This window comes from Pipistrellus hanaki (assembly GCF_964339955.1).
Source record: "Pipistrellus hanaki genome assembly, chromosome: 10".
NCBI lineage: Eukaryota > Metazoa > Chordata > Mammalia > Chiroptera > Vespertilionidae > Pipistrellus > Pipistrellus hanaki.
The window spans coordinates 61,347,530-61,362,534 of record NC_140512.1 but is presented as its reverse complement, the minus strand read 5'-3'; the positions used below and the strand labels follow the sequence as shown (position 1 = coordinate 61,362,534).

The 15,005-nt window shown below is 39.5% G+C and overlaps 1 protein-coding gene across 3 annotated transcripts in view; it reads left to right on the top strand.

Annotated features, from left to right (window-relative positions):
* CPED1 (cadherin like and PC-esterase domain containing 1) overlaps window positions 1-15,005 on the top strand; it is a 284,575-nt gene that overhangs the window by 115,965 nt on the left and 153,605 nt on the right. For all 3 annotated transcript variants that reach the window (XM_084897015.1, XM_084897014.1, XM_084897016.1), the window contains 3 exons: window positions 12,082-12,224; window positions 12,930-13,002; window positions 14,172-14,339. In XM_084897015.1, the coding sequence (XP_084753141.1) occupies window positions 12,082-12,224; window positions 12,930-13,002; window positions 14,172-14,339 (384 nt within the window). The remainder of the gene's footprint in view (window positions 1-12,081; window positions 12,225-12,929; window positions 13,003-14,171; window positions 14,340-15,005) is intronic.

Sequence of the window (15,005 nt, the reverse complement as noted above, 5' to 3'; positions counted from 1 at the left end):
CCAGGTCTCCCTGCATTTATACAGGGGTGGGCAAAAGTAGGTTTGCAGTATCCATATGGAAAATAATACAGTAATTGCCCTAGCTGGTTTGGCTCAGTGGATAGAGCGTCAGCCTGTGGACTGAAGGGTCCGGGGTTCAATTTGAGTCAAGGACACATGCCTGGGTTGCTGGCTCGATCCCCAGTAGGTGGCGAGCAGGAGGCAGCCAATCAATGATTCCTTCTCATCATTGATGTTCTATCTATCTCTCCATCTGCCTTCCTCTCAGAAATCAACAAGAAAATATATATTTTAAAAAAGAAAATAATACAATGACTAATGAATAATAGCAGGATTAAACTCTGTGTTTCACTGACTCACAATTGCAAACCTACTTTTGCCCAGCCCTGTATATACCCACATATTATGTGGCTCCCCCTTTAAATCAGCTTCTCCATATCCAGTGTCTAATCTTCCAGAATCCACAGCCTTCTCTGCAGGTTTAGAGAAGTGCCATACCAAAATGATTTCCACTGGAAATTTTATTTCCATTTGAAAAGTATGAGATTTCTCTCATGGGCTTGAAACCCAAATCATCTACATAAATAATATGTATTCAAGTCACAGAAGGTAAAATCATTACTCTAAACCCAGACATCACAGAAGAAAAACATTATGCTAAGGAAATATATTTCATTTCCATGCTTCCAAGGAGTTACTGTTAAAGCGAAAAGAAGTGGGGCTTAAAAATGACCAGGGCAATGAGGACACCCTTTCAGGCTGAGTGATAAGCAAATATGGAATGCACTTTTACTCTGAAGGAGAGAGAGCGAAAACACTACTGCTGGGTCTAGAAGACAAAAAGAAAAGTCCCAAGGCGTGACCTTTGGGGCCTGGGATAGATGTCCCGTGGCAAAGTCCTCATGGCAGCTGCATGACCTCAGGCAAGCCTTTCACCCTCTCCCATCCACTTCCTGTGCCTGTAACATAGGACTAGTTTCCAATGCACATATTTACTGGGTATTTCCCATAAGCTAGTCATTGTGTTAGTTTCCAGTGGTACAGTAATAAACAAGAGAAAAATCTCTACCTCTGTGGAGTTTATGTGGAATGGTAGATGAGTTAAAGAACTAATTATACATATATTAGAGGTATTAGAGGTCCAGTGCATGAAATTTGTGCACTGGGGGTGGGGTGGGGGGGGAGAGGAGAGGCGTCCCTCAGCCTGGCCTGTGCCTTCTCACAATCTGGGAGCCCTCGGGGGATGTCTGACTAACTGCTTAAGCATGGGGAGTGGGCCTAAGCCGGTAGTCAGACATCCTTAGTGCTGCCACAGAGGCAGGAGAGGATCCCGACTGCTGCTGCACTCGCCAGCTGTGAGCCCAGCTTCTGGCTGAGCAGTGCGCCCCCTGTGGGAGTGCACTAACCACTAAGGGGCAGATCCTGTGTTGAGTGAGATCAGGCCAAAATGGGCTCTTCAACATCCCCTGAGTGGTCCCAGATTGGGAGAGGGTACAGGCCAGGGCAAGGGACCTCAGGGGTGAATGATTGCTGGGCTGGGAAAGGACACAGGGAGGCTGGCCAGCCAGGGAGGGACTGCAGGAGGGCTCCAGGGCATGTCTGTCCTGTCTCCCTCAGTCCTGATTGGCTGGACCCCAGCAGCAAACTAGCCTACTACAGGTAGTTGGAGTGTCTGCCCCCTGGTGGTCAATGCACGTCATAGCGACTGGCCGACCAGCTCACTGTCTGCCCCCTGCTCAACTGCTTATTATAGCAAGCAGTTGAACAGCCTTTGCATGTCATTATCATATTACGCTTTGATTGGTTGAACTGACAACCAGACACAGCATATTAGGCTTTTATTATATAGAATAAACGAACATAGGCAATTACAGATTTTTAACTATAGCAAAAAATAAAATGAATAAGAATGATGTGTAAAAAGTAAGTGGGTTGCCTACTTTATGAGTTAGAAAGATTTCCCTGACTAGATGATATCTGAGCTGTAATTCATGAATGAGACTAAGGGTCATAGGAAGAGCTCATGGAGAAACATTCCCAGCAAATGGACAATCCCAATGTCTGGAGGCAGGAGAGTCCTTGCACATTTACAGAACATCAATAGCACTGAAAGTGTATTCTGGGGAACTAAAAGGGAGTGATGGAGAGGAGGCAGTGGAGGAAGGCAGTGGCAAACTACAGGGGCTGAGAGGCATGTCAGGAATTTGGAGCCTGCAATATAGTAAACAGGAGAATGGTATAGTTTGATTGGCCTTTCCAATCCCACTCTGCAGCTGAGTAGAGAAGGGATTGAAGGGGGTTGTGAGTGGAGGCAGAGAAATCAGTAGCAAGGCTATTCAGGTGACCAGATGAGGAGGATAGCAGCTTGTACTAGTTGCTGGGGTGATCATTCAAAGGTGGAGATAAGTGGGTACCTCTGGAGGGAGACACGAGAATTGGTGATGAGCTGAGAAGGAGGGGAGAGAGAAATAGCACAAAGATGAGTCCTCGGCCATTATTTGAATGGTGGTGCCATTCCCTGAGATAGATCAGGTGGAGGGAATGGGGCAGAGATGTGTGGAATGAGCAAGTGGAGAGGGGAGGGAGACGGCTCAGATCTCACAGCAGCTTACCATTTACATGCTCCTGTCCATTTGTCTGGGCCTTGGGCCTCCTGTGCTCCAGATCCTGACTGAGGGCCCCACACAGAACAGTTCTGCCTGGGATTGATGTTTCTTTACCCATTCACTCTCTCTTCCTGACTTTCCGCTCCTTATCCCCCTCCCTCTGCCATTCCCCAAAGAGGTATCATATTGCTTCTAAACAAAAGGGGACTAAGTAGTTGCTCTTACTTCCTAGGATGACAAGGCATGTCCCATGTGTCAGGAGGAATGATGTGACTTGAACTGTGCTTCATAAAGATGACCCTGGCAGCAACCAAAGGGAAAGTGGGCAGGGGCAGGGAAATCAGATGTCAGCAGTTAGGACCACAATGGGAAGACATTGGTTTGGGCTATATCTATCTATATATAAATCCCGTGACCTTAACGCTGTCATAACGGAAATGACCAGAAACCAGAACACTATGGCCTCTGGCCCAGGCCGGCCTCGCCCTCCAGCAGGGACCCCCACCTTGATCGGAGGCGTGGCTGGCCTGCAAACTACCCACATCCCTTCACCCAGGCCGGCCTCACCTCCCAGTGGGGACTCCCACTGAAGGGCAAGGCTGTCCTGAAAACTGCTGGTGCCCCTTGCCCATGCCAGCCTCACCCTCAAGGTGGTCCAAGGGTGGAGCTGGTGTTCACCCATGCACCAAGCCTCTATTCCTATATAATAAAAGGGTAATATGAAAATTGACTCTAAAGATGGAAGGACCAAAAGGACCACTGGAGCAGTTACTATTGAGGTGCACTACGTCTTGGAGCCCGGCTGGCAGGCTCTGATCACCTGATGGAAAATGGGGAACAGGGCTGAGTGGCAATGTGTGTGTGTGTGTGTGGGGGGGGAGTGGGTGGAGGGGGGGTGGGGGGGGGGGCTGGCTGTGGGAAGCCAGGGAAAATGGCCCTGATCGCATGCCAGGCCTAGAGACTGTACCCACGTACGAATTTTGTGTGCTGGGCCTCAAGTATCATTATATTTAAATAGTGCCCTGGTGCACGGATTTGTGCACATTGCAAGGAAATTAATTAGAAGGTGGCTGGCAGGGCAGGACTGGGTGAGACAGGTCAGACATACCCTGGAGCCAACCTCCCACAGTCCCTCCCCAGGCAGCTGCACCTGTGGTGGCAGCAATATGGAAGGGCATCTGTGGAGTGACCGGGGTCCCTCTGGCAGGTAGGATCCCTTGGCCTGGCCTGCAGGGATGGGCTGAAACTGGCTCTCTGACATCCCCCTATGGGTCTCGAATTGCAAGAGGGCAGTTCTCAGGTATCGCACCTCAAATTGGGCTCCCTCCTCTCTGGTTCCAGGGTGCATCACCTGAGAACCACTGCTGCCAAGTTACCGCTCTTGGCAGCTCCTGATTGAGCATCTGCCCCCTGGTTGTCACTACGTGTCATAGCTATTGGTTGGGTAGGTGGGCAATAGCTTAGCCTTTTGTATATATAGATTAGAATACTAACTCATGAACGTTTAAATTGTACACAACAATTAAATGCCCACGTAAACTACCCCATATAAACAAATGAGTTTTGTTAGGACACTGATCAGAAAGAGGTATAAAGTCAGTGATGGGAGAGAGCTGAGGGTTGTAATAAATCTATGGAGTCAACAGACTTTAGCCCTACAGCCTTATATGTTAGGGCAAATTGCTCTGTCATTTTCTTTATTATACAACCAGAATCCATTATTTTCATAATGAATACACTTCTTTTTCTTTTGTGATTGACCATGAAACTTAATAATTCCTAGAATAGATATCCTACATAAAACATCCAGAACATAAATGAAAAATATTTCCCGTTTTGCTTTCTTACTCACTTGAGAGTATAGATATATCAGATAGGTATCTTGCTGTCAAATGCATGCCTGTTTGCAAATTTTGGTATTGCCTATTGCAAATATTAATTGTTAAAAATATTAGCAGATTTCAATGTCATTTTCTACTCAGGACAATAAAAGATGGACAGTTTTCAAAGCAAGCTGTCAGAACATCTCTTTTTGAAGGCTCAAAGAATACCTAGGTTTTACCTTTAATAGAAATGATTTTGACCTTTTGAAACAATAACATTCACGTAAAGAAAATTAGTAGACATTTATATGTAGAATCCAGTGGTAAAATCTTTACAACTTTAACTTTTGCTTTTTACTGCTAAATCTCTCTGCTCTTTTATATGCCATCGAGAGATTTCAGAAGGGGCAATAAAAAGATAACCTTGCCAATTCTCTAGGGAAGTTGAATATAATACAATCAAGGTTCTACCATTCAAAGCAAACAAATTTTTATGCTATTCACACATCTTTTGTATTTTTGCACCCTGCTTCTGACCAATTCTCTGATGTACATGTGGGGGAACTTTATAGCTATAAAACTGATTAAATCACATGTAATTTCCTAATTCAATGTAAGATCTAAAGCTTAGGGTTATATTTTTAGATAATTTTATTTGATTTTTAGAGAGAGAGGAAGGGAGAAGGATAGAGAGAGGAAAACATCAATATGAGAGCCTTACATCAATCAGCTTCTTCCTGCATGCCCCTTACCTGGGCATGTGCCCTGGCCAGGAATCAAACTGGCAACTGTTTGGTGCATGGAAGATGGATAGATAGAAAAAGCGATAGATGGATACACAGATGATGGTAGATAGATGTTAGATAGATAGATGATAGATGATAATAGATAGATAGCTATATGATAGCTATATGATAGGTAGATAGAAAGAAAGATAGATAGATAGATATTAGATAGATAGATGATAGATAAATAGATAGATAGATAGATAGATAGATAGATAGATAGATAGATAGATAGATAGAGGAATATGGCTTGCTGCCCCAGCCAGTGCAGCTCAGTTGGTTGGGTATTGTCCCATGCACCAAAGGGTTATTAATAAGTGCAAATGAATAAAATTATTCAAGTTGCTGGAAGCATGAAACTTATTTATGTATTAGAATTTTGATCTACTTCCAGGAAACGAGTAAAAACCATCCACATTTAGGTTCAGCCAAGTAATTCAGATTTTTCATGAAGACAATTTTTAAAGAGCTAAAACAAATGATGATAATATTTATGTTCTTAAATCATTTGACTTAACACATAGTTTGTTCTTGATCCAGGCAATTTAAGTTACAAAAAGAGTATTTTTAGTTTTTCCAAAAGGTAAATACTCAAGTTGTTGAATTGCTCTTTTAGATATGCTTGAGAATTGTGATGGTTTCATCAGAGTAAAAACAGATAATCCATCCTTCGGTATTTTGGGGTCCACCCACATCCCTAAACTAGTGCAATCAATTCGCCAGGGCAGAAGTAGTGCTGGCTTTGCTGGCAGCACCCTGCTTGGCTCCCTCCTGGCTGCAGGGTCTTAGGCACGTGCTTGTGTTCGAAGCATCAGGCTCTTCATCTGTAAAAGGGGGACCATGAGCTTCAACCTCAGCAATGCTATGAATATAAAGAAAACAATGCGTCAGCAATGGTCATGGTCAGGTCACGGTGTCAGCTTAGCCAAGATTATTAAATACAACCCAGAATTATAGCCAAACAACCACAAGTGCACTCAATGAAAACTTGTATCAGTACTTAGGTTTGCTATTTAGCCATTTTTATCCCTTTTTCAAATCTCTTTTCCTTCTATTTTAAAATACCATATTCCCCCCTGCCCTTCATAAATCATGACCCTTTAAAGCACTAAGGCGACTTCTCAGAGTCCAGAATGCTCACAAGGACTTTATCACAACTCTCCGGCACACAGCAGGTGCCTTCCTCTGGGCCAGTCATGTCCAGAGCCATGACCTTCAAGCTGGGTGCCAGGCTGTGTGCCTCTAGGGATCCAGAAAGATGCCCTAAGGCAGGGGTAGGGAACCTTTTTTCTGGAAGGGACATTTGGATATTTATGACATCATTCCAGGGCCATACAAAATTACCAACTTAAAGATTAGCCTGCTATATTCAGTCACACCATTTAATTAACTCACCCCTAATGCCTTGGCAGGGCCAGACCAAATGATTTCACAGGCTGCTTTGATTTGCATTTCCCTAATGATTAGTGATATCAATCACCTATAATAATAAAAATGTAACATGCTAATTAGACTGGACAGCCGAAAGACCTTCCAGACATCATTCCAGATGTCCTTCTGGGTGAAGCCATGGTGGCAGGGGCTGAGGCAGAGGTGGTTAGGAGCGATCAGGGAGGCAGGAGAGCATTTAGGGGCATCAGGCAGGCAATCAGAGTGGTTAGGGGTGATCAGGCAGGCAGGCAAAGTGGTTAGGGATGACCAGGCAGGTAGGCAGGTGAGTGGTTAGGAGCCAGTGGCCTTGGATTGCGAGAGGGATGTCCGACTGCCAGTTTAGGCCCGATCCCTGTGAGACCCTGATTGTGAGAGAGTGCAGGCCAGGCTGAGGGACCCACCCCCACCGTGCATAAATTTTGTGCACTGGGTCTCTAGTCTGTTCATCTGCTTGTTGCTGCAAGATGATTTTAAGTACTACCAATATTTCTTATTCTGAGATCAAAAATTCTCTTTTATACATTAGTACTGACATAAATTCTAGTACTCATTGGTAAGGCTCAATGCTATGAAGCATTACTCAAAGTCCCAAATATTGAAATATCAGTATTTTCTTATAGCTTTCCAATTAGTCAAGAGTATGACTTAAAAAGAACTCTGATATTGGTTAATCTTGCATTCTTTCTTTTAACTCTTCGGTTAACTTTTCTTATCTCAAAAATCCTCTCAAACAACAGTAAGCTTCTATTTTTCAAAGGTTTCATTGCAACACACCAGAAAAAGGCATATCTCCCCTGTCTCGTGAAATGGAAACAAGACATAAACATGTTGTCTGAAAGAGAAAAGTTATGTTATCCAGAGCCCCAGTAATCGATTTCTCTTTCCAAAGTCTCTGTAGTTTCTGTAATGTTGAACTTAAGTTTATTTATTCAACAGTATTTATGCAAGACTGACTGTGCATTAGTTACTGATCACCCAAAGATAAAAATGTATAGTTTCTGCCCTAAAAGATCTTATAATCTAGTGAAAAGCAGATAAAAACTCAGCATGTTTAACATAGAACAGCACATGTTGCCATTGAGAGCAATTTGCCCAAGGCCTTGTGGGAGGATGGAGGGAAATAATGAGGCAAAGCCCAGAATTTAGCATGTGAGGGTCTGTGAGACATGGGGTGGGAAAATGAGGCAGAAAGAAGGGTGCCTGGAAGTGTTTTAAGATATCAAAGACATCACTGAAGTTTTCCTACAAATATTTTTGACATCTCAGTTTTTCCTGTCCTTTCATTTTATTTTATTTTTAAAAATATATCTTTTATTGATTTCTTTTTTACAGAGAGGAAGGGAGAGAGAGAGGTAGAAACATCAATGAGAGAGAAACATCAATCATCTGCCTCCTGCACACCCACAATGGGGATGTGCCCACAACCAAGGTACATGCCCTTGGTCAGAATTGAACCTGGGACCGTTCAGTCTGCAGGCTGACGCTCTATCCACTGAGCCAAACTGGTTAGGGCATCCTATCCTTTCATTTTAATGATAATTTTTATCCATTTATGTATATTTTAATAAGTTGCTTGAATGGATAGATGTAAAAATTAAAAATTCCTTACTGTGTTATACCTTGTATTTAACACAAATATAAACAAATGTTGATGCTTAAACGGTTAGATTTGGCAACAATAATCTTACACTCATTTTCTATATAATTTATTTTGCATTAAATTGGTACTTCATTTTTACATTGAAGGACAGTTTATAGTTTATAAAATAGATTCATATCATGTTAAAAGTTTTAAACTGATGTATTCATTTTTACCTCACTGCTATGGCACCGATTTTCTTGGGATCTTAAATTCTCATATTTGTGTAACTCAGAAACATTAAATAAAAATGACCTAAAAAGGGAGAAATCTCTCTGATGTCTGAGCTCATGGCTTGATGGTTTTTAAATTAACAAGGAAGGTGAAGGTACTCCTTGGGTTATGAAAGCTCCCAGGTGAAATGTGTTTTTCAGGTTCTGGGGTTTTGAATGAGATTAATAACAAATAATTTCAGACTTTACATTGTCTGGTGAGGTCATTGAGCATTACTAGTAGTTCTCTCTTTCTACATCTGAGCACCTTGAGACGCACAGAACTCAAGTAATTTGACCAAGGAAATACAAATTAGTGTAATAAAATACAATACAACCAGACACTCAAAGGAGTCCTCCGCTTAGCCTACATGGAGTAATTACAAAAAAACAAACAGAAGTACTCCGCCCCTTTTGGGTGATTTACTGAAAGCTGATTATTTAAAAAAAAAAAATATATATATATATATCTATTAAGCACTAACATGAGTTTACTTCCATTTCTGTAGTTTGCATGCCATTATACTAAATAAATTAAATAGAAGTGGTCAATCAACTGGAACCTTGAATTGAAGGGCTTAAATGAATTGAAATCTAGGCAGAGACAGAAGGAAATATACACAAAGACAAAAATTGGGAACAACAATAAAATAAAAAAAAACCACAAAAATAAAACAAGTTGTTCCATTTGGAATCATGTTTTTTGAGTGCCACTTCTCTCTCTTCAGACGTCTGTTTATGAAGGCAGCTATGTCCTGGTCCCCGGCTTTCCTGGTCGTTGGTATTAGTCCTTCTGTTAGCAGGAAGATGGGAGAGAAGCCAGTTATTTGGGTCCTTCAGTTTTGCTCTTCCATTTCTGTTAGTCGGCATACCACTGGAGCTGTCTGTGCAAGCATCATGCCTCATTATGCTCTCCTTTTAAAACATTTCTATTGAAAGGCTTTTCATATATTAAATATTCCTCCTTGGCTGGTATCACAAACGTTTGAATTCCCAGAGGCAGCTTGATCTTCCCAAATCATGCATTGCATTACGAAAATCTGGGTTCGACAACCACTTTAATTGAATTCCCTTTAAATGGCTGAGGACTTGTTTTAATTAATAAAAGGAGCTAAATCGTAGTGAGTTATTGATATGTGCCAGTGGCGATGTAACTCGTGTACGTTCTGTCATTTAATCTTAGCAGTACCTGTAGGAAGTAGATGCCGTGATTAATCCCACAGTCTCACAATGTAATAACAACAGACACAGAGCCAACGTTTTGCCTCTGGGACTTTCTGCCTCTCGAGTCTGTTACCTCTGTGCTTTGTACTTGTCCCCCGGAGCTCAGAGCATGATGATTTCCACGGAGTAAAATTCTCAACAAAAGTTGAATTAAATGGCACTGCATTCATGTCCTGGCAGCCCGTTTTCAATGCTCAGTTGGAGTTCAAAATGAAAATAATAACCATTTTCACAGTAAAAGAAAAAAATGTAATCCTAAAATATTAATTTGATTATTATTTTTTGCCATGAAGGATATAATCTGATAATTCATCTTATGTATCTTATATGCTGCACAAACATTTTGAACTTTCTTAAATTATTAACCTCGACCTTTGTGATATTCAGAAAACATTAAAATGTGAAAATACAATATATATGTTCAATAACTCTACATGATACAGTGAAGTGAGTGAAATATGATGAGTTGCTTTTATTTGGAAAAGCATAATATTATTGTTTTGACTCAAGGGTGTTAACATTTTCAATGTTAGCATTAATTTGTTTTCTTTTGATCATTCAATTATTATATTCATTTTTTTTGTTTGTTTTTAGCGAAATGGAAAAACGTCCCAATTGCCAAAGCTAATGATGTGTTCATAGGGCCTTAAAGTATATATCTCATTAGGTTTGTGTTAGTCTGCTGGTAAAAGTTTATGACATCAGAAGTTTGCTTAGATATTTTAAAGATACATTTATCATTTCCTCAGGTGATTTGTGCCAATATCTGTCCTTCATTACCAAAGCAACAAAAGTTTTTCCTTTTACAGTTATAAGCAGTTCGATAGATGTTGTCTGTTTTTCCAAAACATGAATAGAATACCTGCTTCATGTTTATACAAAAATATTTTTAAATTGAAATTATTTTTTTCAATTACAATTGGCATTCAATATTAATTAATATTTGTTTCGGATGTAAAAAATATTTTTAGTCTTTGAAAAGAGTATGTCTATCCAAAGTCTATGAATTAATAAGATTTGTGTTTGTTTGTTTGTTTTTGACTTGTACTCTGGTGCTAAGTATCCTCTTGAAGTAATTTTGCTGTTGCAATTGCATTCATAGTTAAAAGCAAGTAAAAATTGCCATTTGTGATGTCAATTGTAGTATTTCTAAGAAGGCTTTCATTTCCTTTTGCAATACTGTTCTATCCTCTCCATCCCAGTGGAGCCTCATTTTATAACCAGAGGCCCGATGCACGAAATTTGTGCAAGGGTCTCAGTCCTCGCAGCCCCAGCTTCATCTGGAAGGTCGTCCAGAAGGTCGCCTGGACAGTCATTCTGCTGTTTGGCCTAATGAGCATATTACCTCTTTATTATATAGAATGGTTGGAGAACACTGAGATTCTGTTAGATTCTTTAATGGTGGGATCGACCTCCCACAGCAAAATGCTGTGAAGAAGCAACTTTGACATATTCGTTTTTGTTCTGACAGATGGGGGAAAGCTTAGATTTGAATTTCATATTTTCCAGTAGCTTTCAAATACATTTTCTCCTAATTTGGTTTCACAGCACTCTGCTGGTAGGTGCTAACCCATTTTAAAGAAGACACAAAAATTTGGAGAATTGAGTTGCAAGTCTGAGGTCATCTGGCTGGCAGAGTAAGAAATTTAACTTGGGCGTTCTGATCACCAGCCTGTTACAGTTTCCTCTCGCTCTCCACGGAGAGATGCCACAAAAAGAGCAAACAATGGAGTAAGCATCTCCAAAGCAATTGAAATCACAAGGTGTCGTGACACCCCACGTTCATTTAAAAGGCTTCTGTTTTTAAAATACGTGTAATTTATAGATATTTTATAATATGTATGATATAGGCAGGTGGCAAAGTAGGTTTACATTTGTATGTAAAACAGTTTATTTTTGTATTAATATTTATTTAATTATTGTATTATTTATTATTACTCTTAACCTACTTTTGCCTATTCCTGTATTCATTATATAATATACCTGCAGAATATTATATACTCTTCCTACATATACTATACCTTATGTGTATTGTATATACTACATAATATACAATATATATGTGTGTATATATGTGTGTGTGTACTGATATATGTGTGTGTATATGTGTGTGTGTGTACTGATATATGTGTATATATATGTGTGTGTGTACTGATATATACATATATATATATATATATATATATATATATATATATATATATATATATATATATCTTAGGTTAACAAACTTTCCTAATTAGGAGTTTTTAAGTGTGACAAAGAGAGAGAATCTAAAGGAATCTTTCAAATCGGTCCCCTTGGAAATGACAGACAAACCGGGATGTTGTTTGAACATAGGAGCTGTTTACTTTGTTGCAGCTGCAGACCTTCTTTGAGACATTCCTGAGGGCCAGTTCGCCTCTCCAGGCTTTGGATAACATGAAGGAAGCCATCAGCAAACTCCTGCTGGCCGCTGAAGCTTTCAGCGAAACGTCTCCTCTGGGACCGAAGGCTTCCCACAGGTGAGCACAAAGCCCGGTGTTAAAAAGAGAAAAACCCGGCCCGCTAGAAATGGATTGTTAGTGAAAATATATCTTCATTATCACATGCAGGTGCTTCTTGGAAAATGTTCTGTTACCTTGTTAACAGATCCTAAAACATCAGAGCGCATTGCAGACTAGTCCGGGTCTAAACAGTGGGTGACAAGAAGTAGAGCAACGTTACTTAAACTGATGTTTTAAAATGCAGCCCCTTCCAAGCTTAGCTATTTCTATCATATACTTATCACTGACTAGATATATATTTTTACCGGCTTTTATGATCAAAGTTTAATAGCTCCTCTGTCCATATCTCAGTGAACTTAAGTATCATCTAATGCCCCTTTCCTAGGGAAATGTTAAAGCCAGTATGCCAGAAGAGGGGATGAATCCATTAAGCATTACCGTGCTTTGTACGCAAATGAGACTATTTGGGTTTTCACAGCCCAACTTCATTGTTTAGGTTACTGCGTTATGAATGCTTCAGATATATTTATATTTTCTGTAAGAAACAAAACAGATTCCAAATACAAAATGAAATTGCATGCAATTTTAGATGATCCGAAAACTGCTCTTTTTAATTATTACAGACTTGAAATGTAACTAGAGTAACTGTTCAGAATGTCATTCCAAATAATAGGTGAAATGCAGCAGATAGAATATAATTTGTTCCCTGTGGTTTCATTTCAGATGTAGTTTATGTTTTCAACTTTTAACCTTTGACATCGGTTATGGCAGTTTCACTTCCCCTGTGGTGCTCCAGGTGAGTGTGTCAGAGGGCTGTGTGAGCTCCCACTTTATGCTGAACAGGGTGTGTGTGTGTGTATGTGTGTGTGTGTGTGTGTGTGTGTGTGTGTGTGTGTAATTTTAATTCACAGTAAGGAGTCAATAAATAGCAACTTTATTAAAGTCACTACTTACGTTTATGATGGTTCAGAGAATTAACCAGTATGTGGAGAGCCTATGATTCGAGTTCCAACTCCAGCTATGCATTCCTACAGAACAAGCATGGATTTTTCTATGGTTCAAAAACTGCTTATGAAAGAAACAGGGTATAAAGCTAAGTATGTGGAATGCAGAAAAGCAGACATTTAGACCATAGAAACTAGCAGATTACCAAACTTTTTCATATGAGTTTGTCAGAAAAAGGTAACTCATTCTTTACATAGTTACTTTAAAATTGGCCTGCATTTGAATTTAAAACATCATAAAAATGTTTGAATATATGCTATTTCTAATATAAATATATATAAATTGAAGAGTTTTTATATACTCTGATTCTTTTAATTCCTCTCAAATCAAATGAACTCATTCAGATAATTTCCTCCAATATATTTTAAATCTAAAATAGCCATTAGTGGAAAGAGAATTGATTGAATTCATCTATAGAAAGCTTTATTTTGGGATGTGGCATGGGAAAGCGGGAAGAGGAATAAAATAAAATTATGTGCAACCAGAATTCAATTTTATATTGCATTGATTGATTTTCAAACTTTTATGTTAGGAGAATAATTACATTATACGTGACATTTGGTTGAATAGTTCAAAGATTTATCCATAAAATCACAAAGCTTTATGAATTTATGTATTATAATGGTCATTCAGTATTTTACACAGATCTAATAGTTTCTTATGCTCTTTAAAATGTATTGTTCAGAAATGTTATTATATGTTATCTTCCATGCACACAAGTTCTTCAACAATGTTTTCAAGCTAAGCTAATGTGACTTTATAATCCATTAGTTCATTTCCTTACAAAGAATTGTATCTTGGAAAAAATATTACATTTTATGAAACTGTTGACCTCCAAAAAGACCACTAGATGTCAGTTCTGATCTACAATCCAACAGGAAATGAATCATGTCTGAGAAGTGACACTGCAGGAAAAGTAAGTCAATGAAATACATTTTCTGAGCTTCTCCTTCCTCACAGGTGCATGGCCATTTACATTTTCAAGATGACAATTATATGGATTTTGAGGACCAAAACGCAGAAGAATTTATTTTAAAAGACGCTTTCAATTTCCTCTTCTCGAATGAATCTTCACTTTCCATATTCTCTGAGATATTTCAGAGACTCTACAGATCAGCTGTATCCAAGGTAAGTGCATATTTTTCGTACCGACAAGTGTTTTTTTCCAAGTCATTCTTTACAAGATGCTATTTTCTTTATGGTGTAATTAAGCAACTTGATGATTCATTTGTATCAGTTACATTACCCGTCTTAGTATTTTCCTCATCTGAGGACCAGTATTGTTTTTGTGTCAGCTAAGTATGTGACTGATTACGATAGCGTTATGAGTTGAAATGAAGAAAAGTAGTTCCTAATTCAGAAGGAACACTTGCAGATATTATGAATAATGCATATGATATGTTACAGAATACTTTAAAAGGAATACCATAACTTTCTGGAGTCAGTCTAGAATAGCAGTTCCAGATTGACATCAAGGGTCTTGAGTTATACTAATTTTTTGAAGCATTCATACCTCATTAACAGACTACATAGTGATGATTAGGATATAGTATTCATAATGCATTGGTTAGTTTTTATGGTGTTAATAGAAGTGTTCTTGGGGCCTCCGAAATATCTGTACATGTTACCAAGTATGTTATCATTCTCTATATGCTGCTGCTGCATTCTCAGTACCTGGAGGCTAAAGGGGAGTCTGCCTGTGTTCCCACAATGCCCCTCGCTCTGCCCCCTGGGCTCCTCTCCCCAGCCTTACTAACAGAGCACTCGAGTGATTTCATTCATATTTTCTATGTC